The 24,606-nt window shown below is 52.0% G+C and overlaps 3 protein-coding genes across 5 annotated transcripts in view; 1 reads left to right on the top strand and 2 right to left on the bottom strand.

Moving 5' to 3' along the window:
• Positions 1 to 3,564: 3,564 nt before the first annotated feature.
• Positions 3,565 to 10,198, bottom strand: RSAD1 (radical S-adenosyl methionine domain containing 1). Its single transcript, XM_077164753.1, has 9 exons — positions 10,048 to 10,198; positions 9,545 to 9,678; positions 9,254 to 9,458; positions 7,003 to 7,368; positions 6,811 to 6,874; positions 6,227 to 6,374; positions 5,952 to 6,006; positions 5,046 to 5,149; positions 3,565 to 4,877 (listed from the first exon to the last, which is right to left on the bottom strand). Exons 1-9 carry the CDS (start codon positions 10,180 to 10,182, stop codon positions 4,760 to 4,762), a joined length of 1,329 nt encoding a protein of 442 aa, XP_077020868.1. The 5' UTR covers positions 10,183 to 10,198; the 3' UTR covers positions 3,565 to 4,759.
• A 2,855-nt stretch (positions 10,199 to 13,053) lies between these two features.
• The window catches only part of ACSF2 (acyl-CoA synthetase family member 2), an 87,896-nt gene continuing 76,343 nt past the window's right edge, over positions 13,054 to 24,606 (bottom strand). For all 3 annotated transcript variants that reach the window (XM_077164746.1, XM_077164744.1, XM_077164745.1), the window contains 6 exons: positions 18,342 to 18,449; positions 16,914 to 17,065; positions 16,006 to 16,147; positions 15,807 to 15,917; positions 15,546 to 15,614; positions 13,054 to 15,269 (listed from right to left, as the gene is read on the bottom strand). In XM_077164746.1, coding sequence (XP_077020861.1) covers positions 15,219 to 15,269; positions 15,546 to 15,614; positions 15,807 to 15,917; positions 16,006 to 16,147; positions 16,914 to 17,065; positions 18,342 to 18,449 — 633 coding nt within the window. In that variant the 3' untranslated portion in view covers positions 13,054 to 15,218. The remainder of the gene's footprint in view (positions 15,270 to 15,545; positions 15,615 to 15,806; positions 15,918 to 16,005; positions 16,148 to 16,913; positions 17,066 to 18,341; positions 18,450 to 24,606) is intronic.
• On the top strand, positions 20,554 to 24,415 carry CHAD (chondroadherin). Its single transcript, XM_077164752.1, has 4 exons — positions 20,554 to 21,363; positions 23,146 to 23,309; positions 23,534 to 23,679; positions 23,902 to 24,415. Exons 1-3 carry the CDS (start codon positions 20,590 to 20,592, stop codon positions 23,673 to 23,675), a joined length of 1,080 nt encoding a protein of 359 aa, XP_077020867.1. The 5' UTR covers positions 20,554 to 20,589; the 3' UTR covers positions 23,676 to 23,679; positions 23,902 to 24,415.

The raw sequence follows: 24,606 nt of genomic DNA, 5'->3' as shown, positions 1-24,606 counted from the left end.
GCTATTTTTGAATCATGGGATTGCCAATTGTATCAGTCAGCTTAGTCTCAGTTATGCTGCAGTAACAAACAACCCCAAAGATCTACTGGTTTACAATAACAAATGTTAATGTCTCATTTTCACTCCTGTCTATTGTGGCCAGCCGCACTCTCTCTCAGCATCTTCCTCGCTCCAGGCCCCAGGCTGATGGGACGTTCTGTTCAAAGTCTCTATCTGAACATTGTGTCTCACCATGACAGAGGCATGAGGACAGGGATCACCCACAGGCTCTTACCATCCCCGCTGGGCAGGTCACACAGCCCCACCCAGGTTCTACAGGGCAGGGAGATACAATCCTCCCACAGGCCCTCAGGGACAGGCACCCCAAGGAGGGCTAGTGAACACTTTGAACAATAATACCATCTACTACACAAGTTGTTTCATCCTATTGTTCAAAGCTCTTTTCTTTGCAGGATGATATGGAAGGAGCATGCAGTTGCCTCAGGAAGCGGTGGTCTTGGAGAGATAGGATCTGGATAACTGGTGCTCGGTGTTAGTTCTCCAAGGAGGGAAAACATAGAAAATATAGACCTGGAGTCCAAGCGACCCGCTCCAGGCTGACGGCAGCTTCAAGACTGAAGCAGAGACCAGGAAGAGGCCAGGGTCTGGCTTAATTGAAGAGGCAGGACAATTGACATGGACCCACGATAAATATAAAACAAGGATGTAACAGAGAGTTCTGAATGTAATGAAGGTTCTGGGTGTTCAGAAGTGCCAGAACAGTTCTGTTGCCACTTACGACATATGACATACATGACCTGAGTCAAGTAAGAGAAACTCTTTCAATGTCCTCATCTGTAAATTGGAAATAATAGCTGCCTTGCCCATGTCACACTACCTGGGAAGAGTAAAGGGTGGCTCAGTTGTAGGGCGTGAATATCATTTGTGCTCTTTCACATAGGTTTGGATTTTCAAGGTGTCACCACGCACTCGCGTGAACTACTATCCCCAACTACTCTCATCATCTCTAATCGTTGAAATAGGACTTCCCTCTTGACTTGTGATCGTGTGCTTTTCAGCCGGACAGGGGAAAGGAGGACAACCCCAGTTCCAGTGTGGAGGAAGACAGGCCCTTTGATGGATGAGGCCGGGAAGGACCCCCTCGTTCCTGCTGACCCCAGCCTTTTGGAATGGAGGGCTGGCAAGTGGGTGGAGATTACGGAAACCTGGGCTTTCCAAACCGGACTGCTTGTCAGAGGCATTTAGGCCATTTAAAAGCCAGATTCCTAGGCTCCACGTGCTGGAGATCCTTACCCGGGGACGTTGGGACCAGGCTGAGTCACAGAAGGTGATCAGTGCCACCCCCACCTGGCCCTGGCTCCCGTCCAGTCCCTCCACAGAGGCCTTGTGAGGTGCCCCTGCAGGGAGGGCCTGGGCATCTCAGGTGGCACGAGCCCTGGCAGCTGAGGGAAACCTGAGTGAGCCCAGGTTATCTGATGTCACACGTGCTCCAGCCCACGCTTGCTGCTAGAATATCAAGATGGGGGAAGTCTCCTCGGGGAGAGGCTCCCCCGGGCAGCACAGCTTACCCTGCAAGCTGCCCCAGGGCTGGGCGCCCCAGGGCGCGGGGGCAGAGGAAGTGGTGAAGAAAACATCCTGCCCCCAGCCCAAATGTACCCCAGGCCCCACAGCTCGCCCACACACCTTTACTGACATCTCTGGAATATTGTGTTGAGTTTTTTGAGAGGGGGGCAGGTCTCACTCCTCTGCCTGCTAGAGCAGTGCCTGGCACACCATTACTGCTAAATATTTCATGAATAGCAAAGAGGCGGTTAACATTTACCATATTACCAGAAGGTCAAGGAAGGACTGAGTCACACCAGCTCACTGGAGACATGGGAAATGCACAGATATCACCTCTGGTGATGGGAGTCAACCAGCGAGAGGCTGAGCTGAGCACGTCTCAATTTGGAGCGGTACTAAATTAATACTGGCATCATGGTGCCCTTTAATATAAGGTATGGGGCTTATATTAAAGCTTATTTTAATATAAGGTATGGCATATGCCCCCCGCCCCCGTCTCTCTGTCTCTCTCTCACACACACACACACCGTGCATACAACTTCCGGTTTAAGAGCATCTGCCCATCAAAAAAAGGGGAAAGCCCTTTGTGACGTAAGAATGCCTGTTAATAAATATAGAAGGAATGAAACAGAAATGATCATTCTCAGCTCCCAATTTAATAATTGAGTTAGGCAAGGATCAACAATGGATGCCAAAATCATCAGGCAGATGATTCTTGAAGAACGTAATATTTACTTGGTCTCAAGGTATCAACCCACCAATAATCTATTAATTTCCATGACGAAAGGTACCTGGAGAGATTGAGTGGTACCACCTTCATTAAGTGATCAAAATTCACACTACTGTAGTGAGCTGACCTGATGTTATGCACCCTGAGGTATATAATATCTATGCAGTAGTATTTTTCCCAAAAATATTTAACCTGAATCCAACTATTAGGAAACAATTAGACACATTGAGAATGTAGAATGTGGGACATTCTATAAGACAAGCGGTCAGAATTATACAAAAAATTCAGTGTATAAAAAACAAAAAGGAAGAACACCAAATACTCTTAAAGGGTAGGACAGAAGGACCGAAGGTGGTGGTGGAGTTACACAGAGAAGGTAGGGTTTAACAGACGAATATGACTGCTGAATCATTAAATTGATATTTCTTTTAGTCACCAGTATCCTAAGGGCAGCTAGAAGTAAAAACCTGAAATTGTGGAATTGTAACCCATACCAAACTCTGAAATCTATTCTACAACTAGCTATTGTGCTGTGCTTTGAAATTTATTGCTTTTTTGTATATATGTAATTTTTCGCAAAAAAGAAAAAAAAGTCAATTGTGATGATAAAAAAAATATGTATTACTTCTAGCCTCCAATGCTCTGGAGGAGCTAGAAGGGAAAATCTGAGATGATGATATGGTAGCCCATGACACACTCTGGGATCTGTCCTGTAACTATTTGTTGAACAGTGCTTGGAAAACTATTGCTTTTGTCTTTCTTTGCTTTGTATGTATTTTACATTATACAATAAAAAAGTTTAAAAAAAAAAAGGGAACTATTTTAAAAGAGATCAAAGGTACATAATAACTGAAAGTGAAGCATAAAACTTAATTGGAATCTGTATCCCCTAAAAAAGCTTAAAAACACTTTGGAGATGTCTGGGGAAATTTGAAAATGGATTGCATATTATTGCACTAATGTTAATTTTCTTAGGTTGATAAATGGTATGGTGGCTATATAGAAGAATCTTCATTTTCTTGATGGGCACAACTTTCTTTCATTCAAATGGTTCAGAAAAAACAAAGATAGAAAAATATGTCTATATAAAGATATAATAAATATGGCAAAAAATTAACAACCGGTAAATCTATGGCATGATCAGTCTTTTAAAAATATGGATATTTTATTTATTTCTACATATTGAAGAAATCTTTGATGATATCAAGAATATTTGCCTGTTTCCAGTCATTATGGACACCCTTTTAACTCTTCTGCAGTTCTAAAATCTCAGCCCCAGACTAAGCCTCTAGCTCCTAAGTCAGAACTCTGCACCCCAGAAAGGATCATGGCAACGGCCAGAGCCTCAGTTCAGGCCAGCTCCAGATGGGTTTATCAAGCTATTGAAATAAAACCTCGTGACCATTTCTGCAGGGAAAATGGTGGATTACAAACGCTCTGGGTCTGCTCTGAATTCTTCCTTCTCCCCTTTCCCTGGCTGGCTCCACCTACCTTTACTCTCAACGGACAAATGGGGGTTGAGGGGAGAGGATGGACTCAGGAGGGTCAGTACGGACCCTGCCCTAGAACATACCCCGGCTGCCTGAAGAGAAGCAAGGCTTGCTCTGATCTCTCCTACATTCTCAGAATTCATCAGACCATTGTGCTGGACAGATCCATGGGTACCCCCCGGCACTCTCTCCTACACTCTCTCCTGGATTGCAAGAGCTGGAAACCTGAGAACTACGCTCCTAGGAATCTCTGGCCAGCCAGGATGTGCTTTAGAGTCCACCAATGACAGGCACTTGCAGAAACGGTTACTTCTCCTCCGGGAGTGGCAGGCAGACTTATGGTCTCTGGCAGACAGCAAACATGAGGTTTCGCAGCATCTTCTGGGGATTTTCCTATAAATTATCTGCTTTAGCGCTGCTGGCAGCTGAGACCACCAGCAGCAGTTTCCTGTGACTCCTGCAACTTTCTGACTTCCTGATAGTTGGAGATGGTTTTGACTTTCACTTCTCCAGCCTTTCCAATGTTTTTATAATGCCCTATTCCTGTATTATATCCCTTCCTGCTCGAACTATCCAGAGGGGATTTGGTTTTCCTGGGTCGTACAGCTGCCTCAGACCCTCATTTCAGAGTGAGGAAGGCTTCTCTTGGGAAGGGGATTCCCCGTGGAAAGATTTCCGAGCAGCACTCATTATTTGTGACCAAATAGGCAAACAAACCGATGTAGAAGACGAGCCGCTCCTAGCCATGGAACCCAAGCTGGTCTGTGAGTCCTGAGATGCTGGGTGGGATGCCAGTTCCCAGACCAGAAATGTCCTCCCACTTACTCACTGCAGGCACTCCCGTGGGGATGCCAAGGCCAGGCGATGACCACACAGAGCAGAAACAGCACATGGCAGCAGTGGAGAGATGTCCACAGTAGCAGCCCAACCCTCAAAATCCACCTGTCATTGCCGTGGACAGCACAGGAACATCTGGTCACCCTTCTGGCCCAGGAGAGGGAGTTCGCTGCTGCCAGGCCTCTTGGAGTCGAGGCAGGAGGGTCAGCAACAGAGAGTCCAACACAGCCAGACCCTCCCAGGAGCACCGAAGACCCCTGGAAAACCAAGAGAACTGGACGTGGCTGCCTTATCTTACCATTTTCAATCCCCGTCCTCCACCAGGGCCAAGCTCCCAGCATCCGCATGCCCATCCTGAGTCTGTGAATTTGTAGCAAGGCTCCCTGGGGTGCTTAATCCCCTTTCCCCCACCCTCACCTACATACCTGTGGTCCAGCAGCAATAAACCCTGCTCCAGCAGCTCCTTTACCTCCTGGTTGGCCCCAAATGTGTCCCACAGGGTCATCTGGGGCTCAAACTGCTGCCAGTGCTGGGGAAACCAGAAGGTCAGGGGACATAGGGGTCTGAGAGTGGGTGACTGGTTGGACGACCCTGGGCAATGTGTCCAGAGGCGTGCTGGAGGGCCCAGTCTACTTTGAGGATCTTGGCAACTGACTCTCACGCACTGTCTGGCCAGGACCAGGTCAATGAGCCGGCAGGGAGGTGGGTGACTGCACTGTCACTCCATGACCCAGCTGAAAGTCAGCTCCCAGCCAAGCCAGGTGGCCCTCTGCTCTTCCTCTCTCTCCTCCCCTCTCACTCTGCCTGTCAGGGTATGGCCAGCTCCCATTTGGTCCCAGCTTTAACTGGAGCAGCTCTGTGTTTTATCTGTTATTATCTTTTGAGCTTACCATCCTGCTTAGAAAAATACATGAAAACCCTTTATCTAGGGTGGGCCATGGTGGCTCAGCAGGTAGAGTTCTCACCTGTCATGCCAGAGACTGGGTTCGATTCCCAGTGCCTGCCCATGCAAACAAACAAACAAACAAAAAACCTTTATCTAGCCATTCCCTCACACAGCTAAGAGAAACAAGGTTCAGAGAGGTAAAGAGATTTGTGCTACAGTTACAATAGAGACAGGAACTAGAACCCAGGTCTTTGCAGTCCTAGACTAGAGTTCTCTCCACTGCACCATATGGCCATTTGGATCTTGGGGGACCAAGGCCCAACCTCCAGCTGCCAACTCCAGAGGACTGTGAGGTGTGTGTGTGTGCGAGAGGGAGGGAGGGAGAGAGACGTGATTCTGCAAGGCATAAGAAGAGAAGGGGTGTACCAGAGCCCCTGACCCTTACCTGGTGAGTGATCCCCACATCTGTGCGTAAGCCCATGGCTAAGACTTCCTCCAGCCTGAAAGAAAAATCATCAGAGGCTTGGAGAGGAGGCCTTGTCCCTCCCCCACTCTTCAGGCCCTATGTTGGGACATGTATATGGGCAGCTTCTGGGGGCCATGCAGTATGGAGGTGGAGGTAGGCAGGGGGGCAAGACTGGAAAACAAAGGTGTATGTGTGGGGGTGGGTCTGGGGGTGCAGGGGACCCTGAGTGAAGGACAATGCCCTCAGATGCTCACTGTTCCAGCTCGCCCAGGGGTACCCTCTTCCGGGTGCCATGCCCAAACAGCTTCACCTCCTTCATCCAGTTGTCTGGCTCCAGGGTCTGGATCCGAGCCTCCCGGGTGTGGCTCCCGGCCCCCTGGGGCACAAACCGCCCATGGGCCCCTGACAGCATCAACAACCACCACCGTGTTAAGGGCAGCTAACAGCATGTGCTTACCAGATGTGAAATCAGCGGTTCTCAAAGTGCGGTCCCTGAACCAAGAGCATCTAATTTAGAAATTGAGTCCTTGGGCCTCAGCCCAGACCCAGCCATCAGAAACACTGCGGCAGGGCCCAGCAACCTGGGCCGAATGTGCCCTCCCGGTAATTCTGCTGCACCCTACAGATGGGACCACGGAGCCAGCAGAAGTACTTTCAAATACTTATTCAACAGGGGGGCACCGCGACAGGTATTCTTTCCTGCTGTACTTTATAGAGGAGGAAACCAATTTGGAGAGGTTCGGTGACCCAGGATCACACAGCAGGAAAGTGGCAGGCTCTGTGACACGCCTCTCCCGAGTCATTCCTCCTAGTTCCTATCTTGTCACAGGGGACTCACCAGGACCAACGCCAAGGTACTGACCACACTGCCAGTAAGTCCAATTGTGGGCACTAAGCGCCCCCTGCGGGGAGAAGGCGAAAGTCAGGCCGCTGGGCCCCGAGAACACCCAGCAGACCCCTCTCTCCACAGGGCCCTGGTCATGCCTCAGCCCACCCACTCCTCCCTTCAGCTGTTCGCCCCAGGACTTACATTCCGGCTGAAGTTGGAGACCTCATAATGGCGGAAGCCTGCCTCCCGAAGGACTGTCCGTCCCTCCTGGTACATCTCGGCAGCAAGCTCAGGGTCAGGGGCAGGCAGGGTGCCCTGTTGCACGTGGGTGAAGAGTGTGGTGCCCCGCTCCAGGGACAGCTGGTAGAGGGAGATGTGGTCATCACAGTGGCGCAGCAGCTCCTGCAGCTGCCCGAGCCACGGCCCCACCTGCTGGGCCGGCAGCCCCAGCATCAGGTCCACAGACACACGCCCAGGGAAGAGGCGGCGGGCCTCCACCAGTGTCCGCAGAGCATCACTGGCCGAGTGTGTCCGTCCCAGCAGCTGGAGCTCAGTGTCATCCAGAGACTGGGGAGAAAGAGCCGGACATAAGCATGCGGGCCAGCTCAGAGTGGGACAGCGCCACCTCACAGTGGAACAGGACCAGCTCAACCATACTGTAGATACAGATACAGGGGAAATCACAGGATGCAGCAGCAAGCCAGAAGGAAGGAGGGCAGGATGGTCCAGCCAGTACCAAGGGTTACCATTCACTGAAGGGTTGCCATGTGCCCAGCACTTTTACAATGTGTCTCACTGAATCTTTACAACCCTCTGAAATTAGCTCCATTCTACAGATGAGGAAACTGAGTCTCACACTTGTCCAAGGCCATACAATTGCAAAGTTGGGCATGAATTTGGGACTGTCCAAAGCCAACAAACTTTTAAAATTTTACTTTTTCGTTTGAAATATTTCAAATCTACAAAAAAACTGGAGGAAAAGCACAATAAACACTGTCTCCCAGAGTCACCAACTGGCAGCATTTTACCACATTTGCTTTGTCTCTCTGTGAATATACACATATGTTAAGTTGAACCATTTGAGAGTAAGTTACAGACCAGCACTGTGCAAAAGAGCTTTCTGCAGTGATTGATATGTTCTATATCTGCACTCTCTAATTCAGTAGCCACTAGACACATGTGGCTACTGAGCACTCAAATTAAATTTTAGGTTAAACTTGAAAAGCTACATATGCTAGTGGCTACTGTATTAGACAATGCAGTTATAGCATACCCCTTTACTCATAAATAGTTAAGTATGAACCTCCTAAGACAAGGATATTCTCCTACCTAATCACAATCCAATTACAGTTTGGGAAATATGACATTAATAGAATACCATTACCTAATACATACTCATATTCAAATTTGACCAATTGCTTTTCCCACCCCCACAATGTCTACAGTAACAACGCCCTTCTACCCTAGCCCAGGATGCAACTGGGGATTGCACACTGCATTCAGTTGTCACTGTCTCTTTAGTCTTCTTCAGTCATGTCTTTCTTTGTCGTTCATGACTTTGACATTTTTAAAGAGCATAGACTAGTCGCTTTTTAAAATGTGTCTTAATTTAGGTTTTCCTTATGTTTCCTCACAATTAGATTCAAGGTATGAATGTTAGGCAAGAATACCTCGGAAATGACGTGTCCCTTTCACTGTATCTTATCACTATATCTTGGGACAAAGCCCAAGATCCCATGCCCGATGATAAATGGTCCATATATTAGAGGTGGTGCAGTACTGGATATGGAAACCCCAGGAGTCAAATGTTTTCCCCTACTTCAAAAACTTCCTCACCTGCTTCCTGTCACCCCCCATGATAAAACTCAAATCCTTTACTATGGTGCTGAAGGCTTTTGCATCTTACTTTGTAGCTTTATCTCCAGCCTCTCCAGTCACAAGGAATTACTCACAGCTCCCACAAAACATGCAAAGCTCTTTCATATCCTGTGCCTTTTCCTGGAATGCTGCCCTTCCACATCCTCTTACCTGGTGAACACCTCTTCCTCATGCAAACACCACCTCCTCCAGAAAGCCTTCCCTGATTTCTCTGGGCTGAACTGTCCTTCAGGCTACACTCTAAAAGCCCTTTGTAGAGACCCTTTTTCTAGGAAGCACTTACCATGTTGCAATAATCTGACCACATGCCTGTCTCCTCCTTGTGTCTCCATTCATTCATGCAACAAATCTTTTTCGAACACCTATTATGTTCCAGGACCATGGTAGGGTGCTTAGAATACAGTGATGGACAAAAAGGTATAATCCCTGCCTCTCACACACTTTTCAGTGCCTACTGTGTACCAGTCCTGGGAACCCAGAACAGCTCAATGTTTACCCAATGAGTGAATGTGACCACCGGAGAGACAGCATGGAAGGTCTGGGTGGATCGGGATGGGGTGGGGGAGATGGTTACCTGGAGGCCAATGGACAACCTGTTGACCCCTGCTTTCCTGAATGCTGCCAACCTGGAGGCTGGGGCCGAGGTGGGGTTGGCCTCCAGTGTGACCTCGGCATCTGCCGGCATGTGGGTTGCCTGGGCCACTGCCTCCAGGACAGCAGCCACAGTGTGGGGACTGGCCAGGCTAGGGGTGCCCCCACCAAAGAACACAGACTCCACCCTGGGGGAAGAGGATGGAGAAGATGAGATCTTGGGGGAGTCCTCAAACGAATTCCCAGGATCCCACCTCCAGCTTTCAGTACCCACCTGCGCACCCCGCTGAGTCGCAGCAGTGTCTGAGCCTCGGTCACCAGACAGCTGCGCACCGCGGCCTCCTCCACTCCGCGGGGGATGTACTTGTTGAAGTTGCAGTAACTGCAGCGCTTCTCGCAGTATGGCCACTGGGGTACAGGGGGTTAATGGGGCGGAGTGAGGGGTGCCCCCGGGCTACCCTGGCCACTTCCGGGGTTCAGCCGCATACATCCCTAACCCGGTTCCCAAGCCCGCCGATGGGGGCGACACCTGAGCCGCACAGACTCCATTAGGCAGTTGGGACTGGCATTATCATGCCCGCTTCGGCATGGGAGAAGTGAGGCTCGGGAAGGGAAATACTTGGGTCAAGGTCACCGAGCTCGCGAGCTCCACAGCCTTCAGGTCTCCGACTCCCCAGCTGGGTTCTGATCAACACACCGCCCGGCCAGGGCACCGTGTCCCCTCCGTGACCTCCTCTGGGTGGGTTCCCAGCGTGTCAGGCCGCCCACCCCACTCACGTGGACGTACAGCGCAGCGCGCTGGCTGCGGGGCGCGGGGCTCGGCCGTTCTCCAGCGTCCCCCGCCCTGTGGCGCCTCGGGGCCGCCTTGGCCGCTGCCGCCCAGCCGCGGGCCCGGGCTCCGGGGAGCGCCATGGCGCCGGGCGTGGCGAGGGGTGGCCTGGTGCGCGGGGCTGGAATCCTTCCAGGACCCGGGTGGGGGGGAACGCCCGGGCGGGAGGAGGAGACGCTGCGTGGCGGTGCGCAGTGCCCGCCCCTCGGGCGGAGACGCGCCAGGAGGGCTCCGCGCCGGGTGTAGGGCGCCATCTCCTGGGCACGATGTCCTCCCCGCGGCCGCTGTCGCGTCTGTCCCAGGCGGCAGGAGAACGCAGGACGGTACCCTGGCCTTTTAACACGCGGTGCCGGGATGGGTTCCCTGACCTATACAGGAACTCTTCTTTCGTGCAGTCACTTTGAATTTGCTGTACCTGGCTCAGAGCTGGGCACCGGCGGCACGTAGGACCAGGTCGCCGTCTGCCAGGAGTGAGGCAAATCGGCAAGTGACGACCAGCAACAAATGCTAATTCAACGCCTGCTGTGAGGGGGTCAGTGCTGGAGAAGGGACCCTTGGGCTGGATCTTGCTGGAGCAGGAAACCCCAGGAGAATCCACCCTGGCATCTCAGGCTATGCCTGCTGGATATAGAGCGGGAGAGGGGTGAATACAGGAGAGGCAGCGCACAGGTGAGGGGCTGGGAAAGCTGCCCCACTTGCAGACCTGCCCCATGCTGTGGGAAGATCATGGGCTTTGCCAAGTCATGGAAACTCTTTCGGTTTCATGAAGTGGGGCTAATGCCAACTTCACAGGGTTGTTGGGAAGATTTCAAAAGAAAATGTGTATATGAAAGCACCTAGCACAGTACCTGGCACTGAGCTCCCTGAACACCTTCATTTTCCAAAGAGTAAAGAGGAGGCTGCAGCTGCTGGGGACAGGCATACTGGAAGTAAGGGTTATAGGCAAAAGGAAAGCTTCTCTCTTTGAATTGGGTACCTGTGTGCCTTTGGGAAGCCAACTGGTCTTATTTCCTGCCTCCAGCTTCAGCCTGCTTTATTTGGCCCTGTCCAAATAAAGGGAAGTCTCAGGTTCATTGATCAAAATAAATAAAAATTGTGTTCTTTGTGGGGGGGGGGGGCAGTGGCAGCTGAAAGGTAAGAGGTTTCTTCTTGAGGTGATGAAAATGTTCTAAAATTGACTTTGGTGCTAATTACACATATCTGTGAACATACTAAAACCATTGAATTTCCTGTATACATAAAGAAATCACACAACTCAACAACAAAAGAACAACCCAATTATAAAGTGGGTTAAAGATATGAATAGGCACTTTTCTGAAGAGCAAATACAGATGCGAAAAAGCACATGAAGATATGCTCAGTTTCATTAGGTACAAGGGAAATGCAGATCAAGACTATGAGAAGATACCACCTCACACCTATAAGAATGGCTGCTATTAAACAGGAAACTGTGAATGTTGGAGAGGATGTGGAGCAATCGGGACACTTATGCACTGCTGGTGGGAATGTATAATGGTGCAGCCACTATGGAAGACAGTTTGGTGGTTCCTTAGGAAACTAAATATCAAGTTGCCCTGAGACCTGGCAATAGCACTACTTGGTATATACCCAGAAGAGCTGAAAGCAGTGACACAAACAGACATTTGCATGCTGATGTTCATAGCAGTATTATTCACAATCGCCAAAAAATGGAAACAACCCAGGTGCCCATCAACAGACAAGTGGATTAACAAAATGTAGTATATACATGTGATGGAATATTATGCAGCAGTAATATGAAATGACGTCCTGAAGCACATGACAAGATGGATGAGCTTTGAGGACATAGTACGGAGTAAAATAAGCCAGACACAAAATGATAGATACGGTATGATTCCACTTTTATGACCATGGTAAAGGTAAAACTGTAGGTGTATAATACAGAATACAGGGGACCTAGAGATACACGGAAGCTAGAGATGGATGAATGGTTAGCTAATGAGGTTGAACATAAATGTAAGGGAATAGAAGTGAAGGCAGTTCACTATTGGGTCTATAAGTAATATTACCATATTGAAGGTGATCATGATTGAAAGGGGTTGTATAAACCCATGTGTCCCACTGATTAACACTACAAATATAAATAAGTTCTTGTGTGAACTACTGCAAAGGTATGAGTCTTATATAAAGAGTATATGAGTTCGGGGTATAGGGTAAAAACTGCTATTGCATGCTATGGGCTATGTTTAACAGGAAAACATTAATAGTACCACAGCAACACCAGGGGTAAATAATGGGGGAGAGGGACAAGAGTTAAGGAGAGGTATGGATTTTCTGTTTGGTGAGGGTGTGCTTATTGGTTATCTTTGTCTTAGGAACAATGAAATTATCTAAAATTGAGAATGCTGATGGACTGTTGACTTTGGACATTATACATGATGCCCAATTAATGGAGGTGGCTAAAGGATGCACTGACTGAGAAGTAGATTGGCAAACAATTATACATGATAGAATACTGTGCTGCTATAAAAAGGAACAAAGTTGTGAGGCATGCAACATTGTGAATGAACCTGTAAGAATTTGGTGAGGCAAAATAAGCCAGAAACAAAAGAACAAATTTTGTATGGTCGCATATGAAAAAAAAACTTATAAGAAAACAGGGGCCTAGGTTGTAAACTCTTATAGCAGTCACATTTAGTCCGGAGTGGTAATTGTTATTTCTGAATTTTGAGGGGGCTGTTTTATACATGTATAACCTGGCATTTAGAGATAAGAAAGCCAATCAGATCAGGATTAGGGAATTCAGAATACAGGGGTAAGGAAGACATTGTCTATATTTTAGAATCTCATCTACTCTTTGAGACCAAAAGAAGAAAGGTTTATTTTGCCCAGAACCTAAGTTTTCTGTAGCACATAATCTAACTCAACCTGTCTGGATAGATCATTCAAACAATCCAAACACAAGGAGTCCAGAATAAGAATGAAGGGCTTTAATTCTGTATAGTTTAATGTAATGCCTAGATACATCCCAGAGTATATTAAACAGATAATCCAAAAGTATTGTCAAAGTCCCTTGAGGGGTGGGAGAAAAAATATGGAACTATTAAACTTTACCACCTGGGAAACACCTGATACTGTGTCAAACATTAGGGACACCCAAATCTGTAGGCCAAGCCCTTGATCTTGAGGCCTGCTCTTGTGAAGTTCATGTGTGTAGTGGAGAAGCTTAGCCTACCTATAGGTGTGCCTAAGAGTTACTTCTGGAGGACCTCTGTTGTTGCTCAGATGTGAGCAACCTCTGTAAGCCCAACACTGTGAGTGAAGTCATTGCTCTCCCCCCTACATGGAGCATGACATCCAGGGCTGAAAGTCTGCCTGGCTGTGTGGGAGATGACTCTCAGGAATGAGCCTGGCCCTGGCACCATGGGATCAACAATTCCATCCTGATCAAATGGGGGAAAAGAAGTGTAACAAATAAGGTATCTGTGGTTGAGAGAGTTCAAATAGAGTTGAGAGGCTACTCTGCCAATCCTAAAGAACACCTAGGGCATTATATAAGATTCTCCAAAGGTTCCATGCACTAGCGAACTTTCCAGAAACCTACAACCTCCAGATGGGACCAGATAAATCCTGAAATGCAGAGGAGCCAGCCTCTCCATAACATCAATTAGTTCCATCCCCCTAATCCATATCATCAACAGCCGTTCCAACATGAAAAAGTTAGAAAGAGCATAGCCCAAATACCGCTAAAGAATGGGAGAAAGATCAAAGGTGATGGTGGAGCTATACTGAGAAGGTCGGGTTTAACAAGCGATTATGGCTGCTGAGTCATTAAATTGATATTTCTTTTAGCCTCCAGTATCTTAGAGCAGCTAGAAGTAAGAACCTAAAATTGTGAAATTGTAATCCATACCAAACTCTGAAATCCGTTCTCCAACCGATTGTTATGTGCTTTGAACTTTATTGCTTTTTTGTTTATGTTATTTTTCACATTGTTGTTATGTGCTTTGAACTTTATTGTTTTTTTGTATATGTTATTTTTCACACACAAAAAAGTCGATTGTGATGATAAATGCAAAAGCAAAACACTGAATTGTACACATTAAATGATTGACTTGTTTGGTATATGAACTAAACCTCAATAAAGTTGATATATTAAAAAGAATACTTCTTGGGTGGTGCAACAGTGGCTCAATGGCAGAATTCTCACCTGCCATGCTGGAGACCCAGGTTCGATCCCCAGTGCCTACCCATGCAAAAAAAAAAAGAATACTGCTTGCCTAGCCTGTCAACAAAATGAAAATGAATGAGTATTTATTTTTTAAAAATTGTGTTGGCTATGGTAAATTGTTTGGTGTCCTCAGAAAACTTAAGTATAGAATTACCATATGATCCAACAATCATACTTCTAGGTATACAGCTAAAAGAATTTAAATCAGGGACTCAAACAGATATCTATATACCAATGTTACAGCAGCATTATTCACAATAGCCAAAAAGTGGATGTAACACAAGTGTCTGTCACTGGAGACTAGACAAACAGAATGTGCTATAGACATACAATGGGATATTATTCAGTCATAAAAAGGAATGAAGTTCTGATACATGCTACAATATAGATGACCTTGAAGACTTCATGATGAATAAAATAAGCCGGACACAAAAGGACAAATATTTAGACAGAAGGTAGATCCCAGGGTACCAGGGGGCAGGGGTAGGGGTAGGGAATGGGAGTTAATGCTTCATGGGTACAGAGTATCTGCTTGGGGCGGTGAAATGTTTTGGTAACAGGTAGTGGAGATGGTAGCACAACATTGTGAGTGTAATTAATACCACTGAACCGTATACCTGAAAGTGAAATTTTCTGTTGTATGCTATCACAACATGAATTTTAAAAAAAAATTGGACTGGTATCTCGAAGGAATGTGGTGAGGATTAAATTAAGTCCATAGTGTATGTCAACATGCTTAGCACTGTTGTTGACAAGGAATAGATCTGAGAAAGTCTCCATCCCCCTGCAGCTGCTAAGAGTATACCAGCAAGGGACCAGCCAAAGCAAAGAACTCTTTACAAAGACAGATGAGAGGACTGGGAGGAAGGGCGGGAGGGGGGCCTGGGCACCCTCTCACCCCCTCTTTATTCACAGGTTCAAATGTTGTTCCATCTGCTCTCGAAGTTTGCCTTTTTGGATCTAGAGGAAAGAGAGAAGCGTGAGAGCGAGATTTGGAGAGACTGCCAGCTAGGGTGACCAGCTGCCGTGGTTTGCCTGGGACTGAGGGGTTTCTCCGGTTTTTAGTGCTAAAACCGGGAAAGTCCCGGCAAACTGGGATGACCTGATGAGCTGGTCACCCTACGGCCAGCCTCTCAACAGACTCTTGCCAATTGCTGAGGGAGGCATGGTCTGGCGCCTGGCCCCATACCCCCTCCACCTGCCTCGCCCCTCTTCAGGCTCCACTGCCTTACACACCTTCCCTGAGATGGTGAGTGGGTAGCTCGTGACGAACACGATGTACCGGGGAATCTTGAAGTGGGAGATCTGCAGAGCAGAAGGAGATAAAGCATGAGGCAGGGCGGGGTCACAGGGGTGGCAGTAGGGGGCAGGGGGCTGGGCTTGGCCAGAGACTCAGGCTCATCAAGGGCCAGGGCCAGCCCCCAGCCCCAGGTGGCAGGCGGGGGGAGGCGGGGGGAGAACCCAGCCGAGTGGGTTGGGGTGCATCAAGGCTCCCACCTTCCCTTTGCAGAAAGCCCGGATCTCTTCTGCCGTGGCCTTCTCCCCACTCTTCAGCCGGATGCAGGCACAGATTTCCTCTCCCAGCCGGTCATCCTTCACTCCCACCACCTGCCGAGAGCAGAGACCAACACCCGGGGTCACCATCCTCGTCCCCCCGCCTGGCGCCTGCGGCCTCCCCAGGGGCAGGGCTCGTCACCTGCACTTCCTGCACCTGCGGGTGCCTGTGGAGGAAGTCCTCGAGCTCCGCGGGGTAGATATTCTCCCCGCCCCGGATGATCATGTCCTTCGAGCGGCCCACGATCTTGCAGAAGCCCTGCTCATCCATCATGGCCACGTCTCTGCAAGGAAAGCCCAGGAATGGCCTTCCACCTCTGCTGCAGCCGGCTGGCTCGCCGCTCACTCACTCAGCGTGTATGGACACTCACTATATGTGTGTCTTGCACTGCTCTAGGTTGTGGGGGCTACGGCACGAACAAGACACATTCCTGGAACTCATAGTCTAGAGGAGGAGGCAGACAAACCAATGCCTATAAAACTCTCTCTCTCTAAATCACTCTCTCTATACTTTTCGTGGCTCGCTTCTTTTTTCATCATTCAGATCGCAAACGTTTCTACCTTACAGAGGCCTTCTCTGACCACCCAGTCTAAGGAAGGTCCCCTCTCCAACACAATCACTTTCTCTCCTATAACCCTATTTTATTTTCATCAGTGCCTGTAATGATCTTTTATGTGATCTGTCTTCCTCCACCAGACATGTGGGAGGTATCAGCAGGGACCTTCTCTTGTTCTCCACCTAGAGTGGTGCTGGCACATGGGAGGTCTGTGAGAATTTGTTGAACTAAGAAATGAATGATCAAATCCTCACTCAGGTTTTGCAGACATTGTCCTAAGCGCTCTCAACTGTATTACGTTTGGTCCTCAATACCTATGCGGTAAGTACAATGATCCCATTTTCCACGTTTTGGAAATTAAGTCTCCAAGAAGTGAAGGGTCCCTCTTGACACCCACATGTCCTCCCTGTCCTGATTTCATGTTTCCAGCTCAGTCTTGGGGCCCCCAGCCTCCCCTCAGCAGCCAACCCTCTCCCTTGCCCCACCCTCTCACCCTGTCTGATACCACTTGTCCTGTGTGACCACTTCCTCGGTCTTCTGGGGCTCACCCCAGTAGCCCAGCATGATGCAGTATCCCCGGATCAACAGCTCCCCAGGGGTGTTCAGCTCCACCACCGACCCCGTCTTCATGTTCACGATCTGGGCCTGCGACAGGGCAGCTTCAGGCTGGGGCCTCCCACCCCGATGCTTTGGGGTGGAGCCCCTCGGGGACCAGGGAGCTTTGCCTTCCCCTCTCCCCCTTCCTCCCCCCCACAACAAGGGGGACCTCTGGCTCTGCCCATCCCAATCCAGGGAAGGGAGACAAAGGCCAGAGTTGATCCATCACCCATCGGAGAGCTGGGCTGGGCATGCAGAAACAGTGGGAGCCCAGGCCCAGGGGTACCCAGGAATGGAGTGGGCAGGGAGGGTGAGCGGGGGCAGGCAGCTGCCACAGAGGAGGCCTGTGGAAGGGGGCCAGCTGAAGAATTGTAAATTGCACAGAAGGGAGGCTCCCCTGACTTCCTAATAAACAAGAAGCCAGAGAGTTGGTGTGGCGGCAGGAAAGACAGCAGAGAGGCAGACATGAAAGCCTGGGAGAGAAAGGAGCCACAGTTAAGCATGCCAAGGAAAGCCTAGCAGCTGCAAGTCCCAGGGTCTGCATCTGTGAAATGGGGAGAATTAGGCCTGTCCTGGCTTTCTTACAGGTAGGCATCCCAACGAGAGAGGCCACGAAGCAGGAGGACAGATAGGAGGGGGGTAACATCACTGCACACTCACACCTGGCAGTGAGATTCACAGTGAGATTCGCAGGAGAGCCCCGGGGGGCAAGTGGCTGCATGGCACACTGACCGTGACCCCAAAGGGCCCTGGGGAGCACCTGCTTTGGAGTAGAAAGGAGTCCTGACTGTGAACTTGAGGGATGTGCCAGGTTAGCCTTTGAGATGCAAAGAATCCCCAAAGGGACAGGCTGCTTGGGAATAAGTGTTTACACAAAGCAAAAAAAGGAACATTGCCCAAGTGAGAGGCTGGATCTAAGGGGGGTGTGGGGCAAAGCTGTGTAGGAAAAATTTCTACACTTTTGCTCCTCGGTGAGGCTGCTCTGGCTGCCCCAAAACAGACAGTGGGGCTTGGCAAAAACACAACCCAGACAGGAAGAGAGGCTGAGGAGTAGTTCAACTGGCAGCTGCTTGTGGCCGCTGCTCCAGCCCTTCCACTGGCATGCCTCAGCCACAGAGAAAACCCAGGCCAGGTCCTGCAAAGCAAGACCCTGTGGCTGAGGGGCTCGCAGCATCTTGAATGAACTATCTGGTTCTCTAATTGAAAGCAACCGTGTGTGTGTGTGTGTGTGTGTGTGTGTGTATGCGTGTGTGTGTGTGTTTGGGGGGGCACCCAGTTGAGTGGTGGGAGGCGGGAGGGGGGCCACCCTTGGTCTGGGGCTCACCTCCGTGTGAGGCAGAATTCTGCCCACACTTCTTGCCTTCTGCTCCAAGGTGTCCTCGGGGAAGTTCATGAAGGTCACGGGACTGTTCTCAGTGGTTCCATAAGCAACCTAAGGGGTCCAGAAGATGGGAACCAGTGAGACACCCTGGACAGGGTGGGGGAACGGGAGGGGAACTCACTAAAAGGGGAAGGCGGAGGGCAGCTGACTGGTGGGAACAGCAGAGACAGGAGCAGTGGAGGTCAGGGGTCAGGATGCAAAGGCACTGGGGCATTAGATGGACTAGATGCCTAAAGGGGCTCCAGAGCTGAAATAAAATTGAGAGCAGGAAGCCATTCTCTTCTAGCCTGGGCTCTCTCACTCTTATTTCCCTAGAGCAGACATCCCAGTTGGCCCTCACTTCTCTCCCCCACCCCTCAGGCTGCCTTAGTCCCCACCCCCCTTCCTGATTTCAGGCCACAACATTCCCTACCCTTCCCTCCCAGGCAGAAGGTCCCCTAAACTTGATGAGAAAGCCAGCCTGCCTCGGCCAAGCTGGGAGCAGTGCAGACACCCCCACCCCTACCCCGAAGCCTGGGACAAGTGCCTGGCCTTGGGGTGGTTACCCACTCCAGAGCTCTGGAGGGTTTCCTGTGAATTTATTTCCATCAAAATAAAAATGCAGCCAAAGCAGGGATTTCAAAAGCTAGTAGCACCCCCACCCCCACACTTCTAGTGGTTGGAACATCCTGAACAACAGAGAAACCAAAAAGCAGCCTTGGAAGAGCCCAAATATGTCAGGGAATGTTCTGGGCCAAGTGCGATGCCACCACTCCCACTACCACCAGAGGCAAGGAGTAAGAGGGGCTTGGGAGAGGGGCCAGCCCGAGAGGCCAGGTCTCCACACCTGGGTACAGGGTGAGGGGTGGGGGGGGGGCTAGCCACCCTGTACTCTAGCTCTGGTCCACCAAGACACCACACTCTTTGTCTGTCATCACCCACCCTCCCAACTTCCCCCGTGTCGGCTGGCATGGCACAGCTGGGGTCTGGGGGACCTAGGAGGCTTAGTTTTTACCCTCCCCTCCACCCCCCACCCCCAGCCAAGGGCAATACCCCCTGCCAAACAGCCTGGAGCTCACCCTATGCCCAGTCATGAGCCTGTCCGTCCACCCTCCCCCTTTCCACAGGAATCCGGATACCATGGCTGGCAAGTGGCACCCAGAGAACTAGCCGGCGGGGGTGGGGCTGCCCATGAAGCCTAGAGTCTGGCAGTCTGAGCTGTCCAGTGCTGGTCTCCTGTGGCCAGGCCCCAGCCCCCCTCACCCATCCCCACAGTCCTGGGGTCACTGCCTGGGTGTGGTCTCCACCAGGCGCCACTCCTGGTGCTGACCACTGGGATGGGGTGAGAGAATCGGGATATTTTAAGATTTAGAAGGCGGATGGTGCAACTATGCTTGCTCAGTTGTGGGGACTGGGTGCCTGCGGTCTCTGGGTCTCCAGGTGTGGTCTCCAGGTGTTGCTCCCCATTAGTCGAACCCTCCTCCCACTTCCCCCATTCCCACTTCTCTGGCTCACCTCAGCAGTCGAAAACAGGGATGGGAGGGGCAGGGGACAGAAGGCCAAGGCCAGGGCTGGGAGGGAAGGGCCAAAGGTGAGCGCGAAGGTGGAGAGGGGCCAGCCAGACGTAGGAGCCACGCTTGGCCTGCGCAGCACAAGCGCCCCATTAAAGCGCCGCCGGCAGCCCAACCGCGGCGAGACGCCGGCCGCCCCGCTTCCTCCCTCCCAGGGTCCAGGGCACCAGGCCTAGTGCCCATGGGGAGGAAGGGGGTGTCATGAGGACTCAAACTTGAACAAACAAATAAGTTCAGGGAACGCTTCCTTCTCCCCCCCGCCCCCCCCCCCCGCCCCGCCCTGGTGTAAACTCAGGTCTCTAAGACACACCCATTTCTACACCCACCCGCCCCTCAAAAGAACATGGGGAAAGGATGTAGGGAGAAAAGCAGGATGAGAACAGTGGGAGAGGGGGACGGGGCTCGAGGCCGTTCTGGCCCAGGGTCCCCACCCCGCACGGTCCCAGGTCGGAGGCGCGGGCGCACGTCCGGGCTCGAGGGGGTTAAGCCGGGGGCCGCGGTGCTCCACGTAGGAGCTGGCTCCGTCTGCCGGCTGCGGTCGGGGCGGCCGTATAAGTAGGGCGGGAGGCCGGAGGGCCGAGGACTTGCCGCTGCCCGCGCCGCCGTCGCTGCCCCCAGCCCCGGCCCCAGGCGTCCCCGCCATGGCCCGTCCGGTGCTCCTGCTTAGCCTCGGCCTCCTGGCTGGCCTCCTGCCGTCGCTGGCCGCCTGTCCCCAGAACTGCCACTGCCACGGCGACCTGCAGCATGTCATCTGTGACAAGGTGGGGCTGCAGAAGATCCCCAAGGTGTCAGAGAAGACCAAGCTGCTCAACCTACAGCGCAACAACTTCCCAGTGCTGGCTGCCAACTCCTTTCGGGCCATGCCCAACCTCGTGTCGCTGCACCTGCAGCACTGCCAGATCCGCGAGGTGGCCGCCGGCGCCTTCCGCGGCCTCAAGCAACTCATCTACCTGTACCTGTCCAACAACGACATCCGCGTGCTTCGTGCTGGTGCTTTCGAGGATCTGACTGAGCTCACCTACCTCTACCTGGACCACAACAAGGTGACCGAGCTGCCCCGGGGGCTGCTTTCCCCACTGGTCAACCTTTTTATCCTACAGCTCAATAACAACAAGATCCGCGAGCTGCGACCAGGTGCCTTCCAGGGAGCCAAGGACCTGCGCTGGCTCTACCTGTCAGAAAATGCACTCAGTTCCCTGCAGCCTGGTGCCCTGGACGACGTGGAGAACCTTGCCAAGTTCCATCTGGATAGGAATCAGCTGTCCAGCTACCCATCCGCTGCTCTGAGCAAGCTGCGGGTGGTGGAGGAGCTCAAACTATCCCATAACCCCCTGAAGACCATCCCCGACAATGCCTTCCAGTCCTTCGGCAGATACCTGGAGACCCTCTGGCTGGACAACACCAACCTGGAGAAGGTGAGTGCCTGATTGCAGAGCTCTGCTCTGGCTCCTTCCCTTCTTGGAGGCCCAGGGAGCCAGAGCCACAGCTGGGCATCCCCTCTTCTCCACAATTCCCTCTGCCCCCCCACCCCCCCCATCTCCAAGGTTAGAGGCTTGGGTTGATAGGCCCTGCCACCTCTATCCCTTATCTTGTCATACTCCCATACTAAACCCTGCCTGGCTGCCCCTGTCCCTGTCTCACCCACTGCCTTCCTAGGATTCATACTTATAAAAGAAGCAGGGGGCTGCCCTGGCTCCCCAAACACCCCTAAGGAGGCATCTCCTGTGCCTCCACACCCTCCACTGTGGGCAGGAGCCACCTCTTCCTGTTGGGCCTTCTGCCCTTCCCCTGTTGTTTTTTCCCGTCTCCAGTAAACCTACCACCCCATAAAGGAAGGTTTGTTTATTGAGGAGCTTTCCAGAGGAGGTAGGCAAATTAGGCCCACAAAGAGACCCTGTTCCTGGTGGGGTGTGCATGTGTGCTAAGGTGGGGTGGGGGTGGAGCCGGGGGAATGAGAGGGGAGCAAATACCCGAGAAAGATCTTTCTCCGCCCCCCTCCGAGACCCTGGTGAATCCTCCCTGAATTGCTCAGCTTCATTTGAACTGAGTTGGGGAAATTAGGGAATGGGGAACGGGGGCTCCCCCAGGCTGCAGGTACAGTACCCCTAGACTTCACTAAGAGAGATGAGCACCCTTGTCAACCCTTGGCACAGGACCCTAGTGTCTCCCCAGGGAAGACTGGCTGTGTCTCACTTTCCCCCAGACCACTGACTGCGCCCCAGTAACCAGGCCATCTCCTGGCTGCATCCTCACTTCTTGCTCCCTGGGGATGCCCAGTGCCAGGCTGGATGGGCTTCCTTGGATAGGAGCAGGAGTCCTCCTTGGGACTAGAATATTGCCTTGGTACCAAAGGCTTCAGCCAGGAGGTTTGGGTGGGAGCCAGGACAAGGTGATGGGGACAGTCACCAATACAGTGTGGTTACCACAGAACCTCATACCCAAACCTGGGCCACAGGCATGGCTGGATGGAGCCTGACCTTCTACGGCCGTGGACGCCCCCACCCCACCCCCCCAGCCCAGCTGAAGTCAGGGTCCTCTGTGCCCCATCAGAGCCAGATGGCCTTTCAGTGGGCAGCAGAGATGGGTGTCAGGGGAGGTCAGGCAGGAATCGTGGCGCCTGGGCCAAGATGTGGGCACCAATAGAACATTTCCTCTGGAGCCGTCCAACCAGGCCAAAGTCTCCACCAAGGAGGCTCTGCAAATAGTGTCTGGCGGGCAGCGAGGGAGCTGTGAGGACAGAGCTGGGGGAAGTCCCAGGACCCTGGAGCTGTGGGGAGCCTGGGCCTACTGCCCATCCCACCAAACACTGACCAAGTTCACTGTGTGCCAGCTTGGGCCACTGGGGCCAACCTCTGGCTGCCTCCCGGACCCAGTGTTTGTGCTGAGTATGTGGTGCCAAGGGAAGAGGAGCTGGGTGGGGTCCTGCGGCTACTGTTTACTCGCTGGTGTGACCCTGGGCAAGGGACTTAACTTCTTAGCTTCTGAGAGCTCCATTTACCCCTCTGCATATTGGCAACAGCAACGCTGATCTCAAAGGGTACTTGTATGGGTTAGATGATCTGAGACAGACAGCTTGGTTACATTTCTTTAAAAACTGTGAAACACTTCAACGTGCCATCACATATTTCCAGGGGAGGACAGGACGGGAGAGGCTGGGGCTGGGACAGGGTGCTCAATCATGCCCACCCTCTCCCCAGTTCTCGGACGGTGCCTTCCTGGGTGTGTCCACACTGAAACACGTCCATCTGGAGAACAACCGCCTCAGCCAGCTGCCCTCCAACTTCCCCTTTGAAGGCCTGGAGACCCTCACCCTCACCAACAACCCCTGGAAGTGCACCTGCCAGCTCCAGGGCCTTCGGCGGTGAGAGCTCCCCCACCCCCACCCAGAACCCCCTCTCGTGTGATGGTTGTGAGGACACACTGGCCATGTACTAAGACCCCCGGGCACATGTCCCCATAAGTAAAATGAGGATGGCAGTCCCTGATTACCCTGGGGCCAAGTCAGCCTGGCTTCATGGCTCATTGTCTCCTCTCCCAGCACCCCCATGTCTCCTCCCCAACCCCAGCAACTCTCTGTTTCTCTAGGTGGCTGGAAGCCAAGGCCTCCCGCCCAGATGCCACCTGCGCCTCCCCCTCCAAGTTCAGGGGCCAGCACATCCGTGACACGGCTGCCTTCCGCAGCTGCAAGTTCCCTACCAAGAGGTCCAAGAAAGCTGGCCGCCATTGAACAGGTGTGGGCCGGGTGGGCAATTCCCCCAGCTCCCCCCTCGGGAGATTCCAGCAAGCGAGGAAACTGTCCTCGGGGATCCTCCACTCTGCAGGGAGGGGGGGAGACCGGGACACCCTCCAAAGGAGAGCCAGATGGCCCAGGACTCCCACAATTCTCTCCAACCACGGACTGCCCCCCATGTGGGCTGCCGGAGTCCTGACCAGCCATGCTTTCTTCGCCACAGGTCCTGACCCAGCCAGCCAGTCCTGGCGACTGGCCCCTGCCTTCTGCCGGAGAGACTACTGACCTTCCCAGCCCCGACACCCCCCACCTCCTCCCCACAGCCTCTGCCGATGCACAGTGCTGCCCACACCCAGACTCGTCCTGACAGGGTGGGCTTGGACACTCCAGTACAAACCCAGCTCCCCTGACAGTGTCCAGGAGGGACTACCGCGCCCCTCCCTGACCGTTATCCCTGGCCCACTGCCATCCATCTCTCAGAAATGATGTCGCTGAGACCTCCAGGCCCCTCAGAACCAGAGCCAGGGTGTCATCAAGGGTGGCCACTCCTCCAGAATCATCCTTCTCTCTGCTGCCTTTTCCCCACCATAGGGAAACAAGCATCAGATCTTCACCATCCCACTTGCTTCCAGAAAGGGTCCCTCAGCCCATATCCCAACTCCGCCAGCCCAAGCCCGCCAGGACGCTCCAGCAGGACACCTGTGCTTTGCTACATATCCTCCCAGGCTGCATTTCTTCCCCAGATTTCTATAAATATAAATTTATATATGTATAATATTTACTCCCCTGTCAACTATGTTCTTGCCTCCTGGGCTGCCGATGAGGTCAGATTGCTGTCTGGATGGGGGCTGGCGGAAGGGCTGTGCCAGGGCCCTGGTGCTCCCTTGGAGACCCAGCCTGGGATCATCCTTACTGCTGTCAATCCGTT

This window comes from Tamandua tetradactyla, chromosome 6 (genome assembly GCF_023851605.1).
Source record: "Tamandua tetradactyla isolate mTamTet1 chromosome 6, mTamTet1.pri, whole genome shotgun sequence".
Taxonomy (NCBI): Eukaryota; Metazoa; Chordata; class Mammalia; order Pilosa; family Myrmecophagidae; genus Tamandua; species Tamandua tetradactyla.
The sequence above is the reverse complement of the archived record's forward strand: the minus strand, read 5'-3'. Positions and strand labels throughout refer to the sequence as shown.

Excerpts from the sequence above, each read along its gene's own strand:
- RSAD1 (XM_077164753.1), bottom strand. The coding sequence starts at position 10,182 with ATGGCGCTCCCCGGAGCCCGGGCCCGCGGCTGGGCGGCAGCGGCCAAG. Across the intron at positions 9,459-9,544 it reads CGACTCAGCGGGGTGCGCAG|GGTGGAGTCTGTGTTCTTTG; the intron begins GTGGGTACTGAA and ends CTCTTCCCCCAG. Across the intron at positions 7,369-9,253 it reads GGTTGTCCATTGGCCTCCAG|TCTCTGGATGACACTGAGCT; the intron begins GTAACCATCTCC and ends CTTTCTCCCCAG.
- CHAD (XM_077164752.1), top strand. The coding sequence starts at position 20,590 with ATGGCCCGTCCGGTGCTCCTGCTTAGCCTCGGCCTCCTGGCTGGCCTC. Across the intron at positions 21,364-23,145 it reads ACAACACCAACCTGGAGAAG|TTCTCGGACGGTGCCTTCCT; the intron begins GTGAGTGCCTGA and ends CCCTCTCCCCAG. Across the intron at positions 23,310-23,533 it reads CAGCTCCAGGGCCTTCGGCG|GTGGCTGGAAGCCAAGGCCT; the intron begins GTGAGAGCTCCC and ends CTGTTTCTCTAG.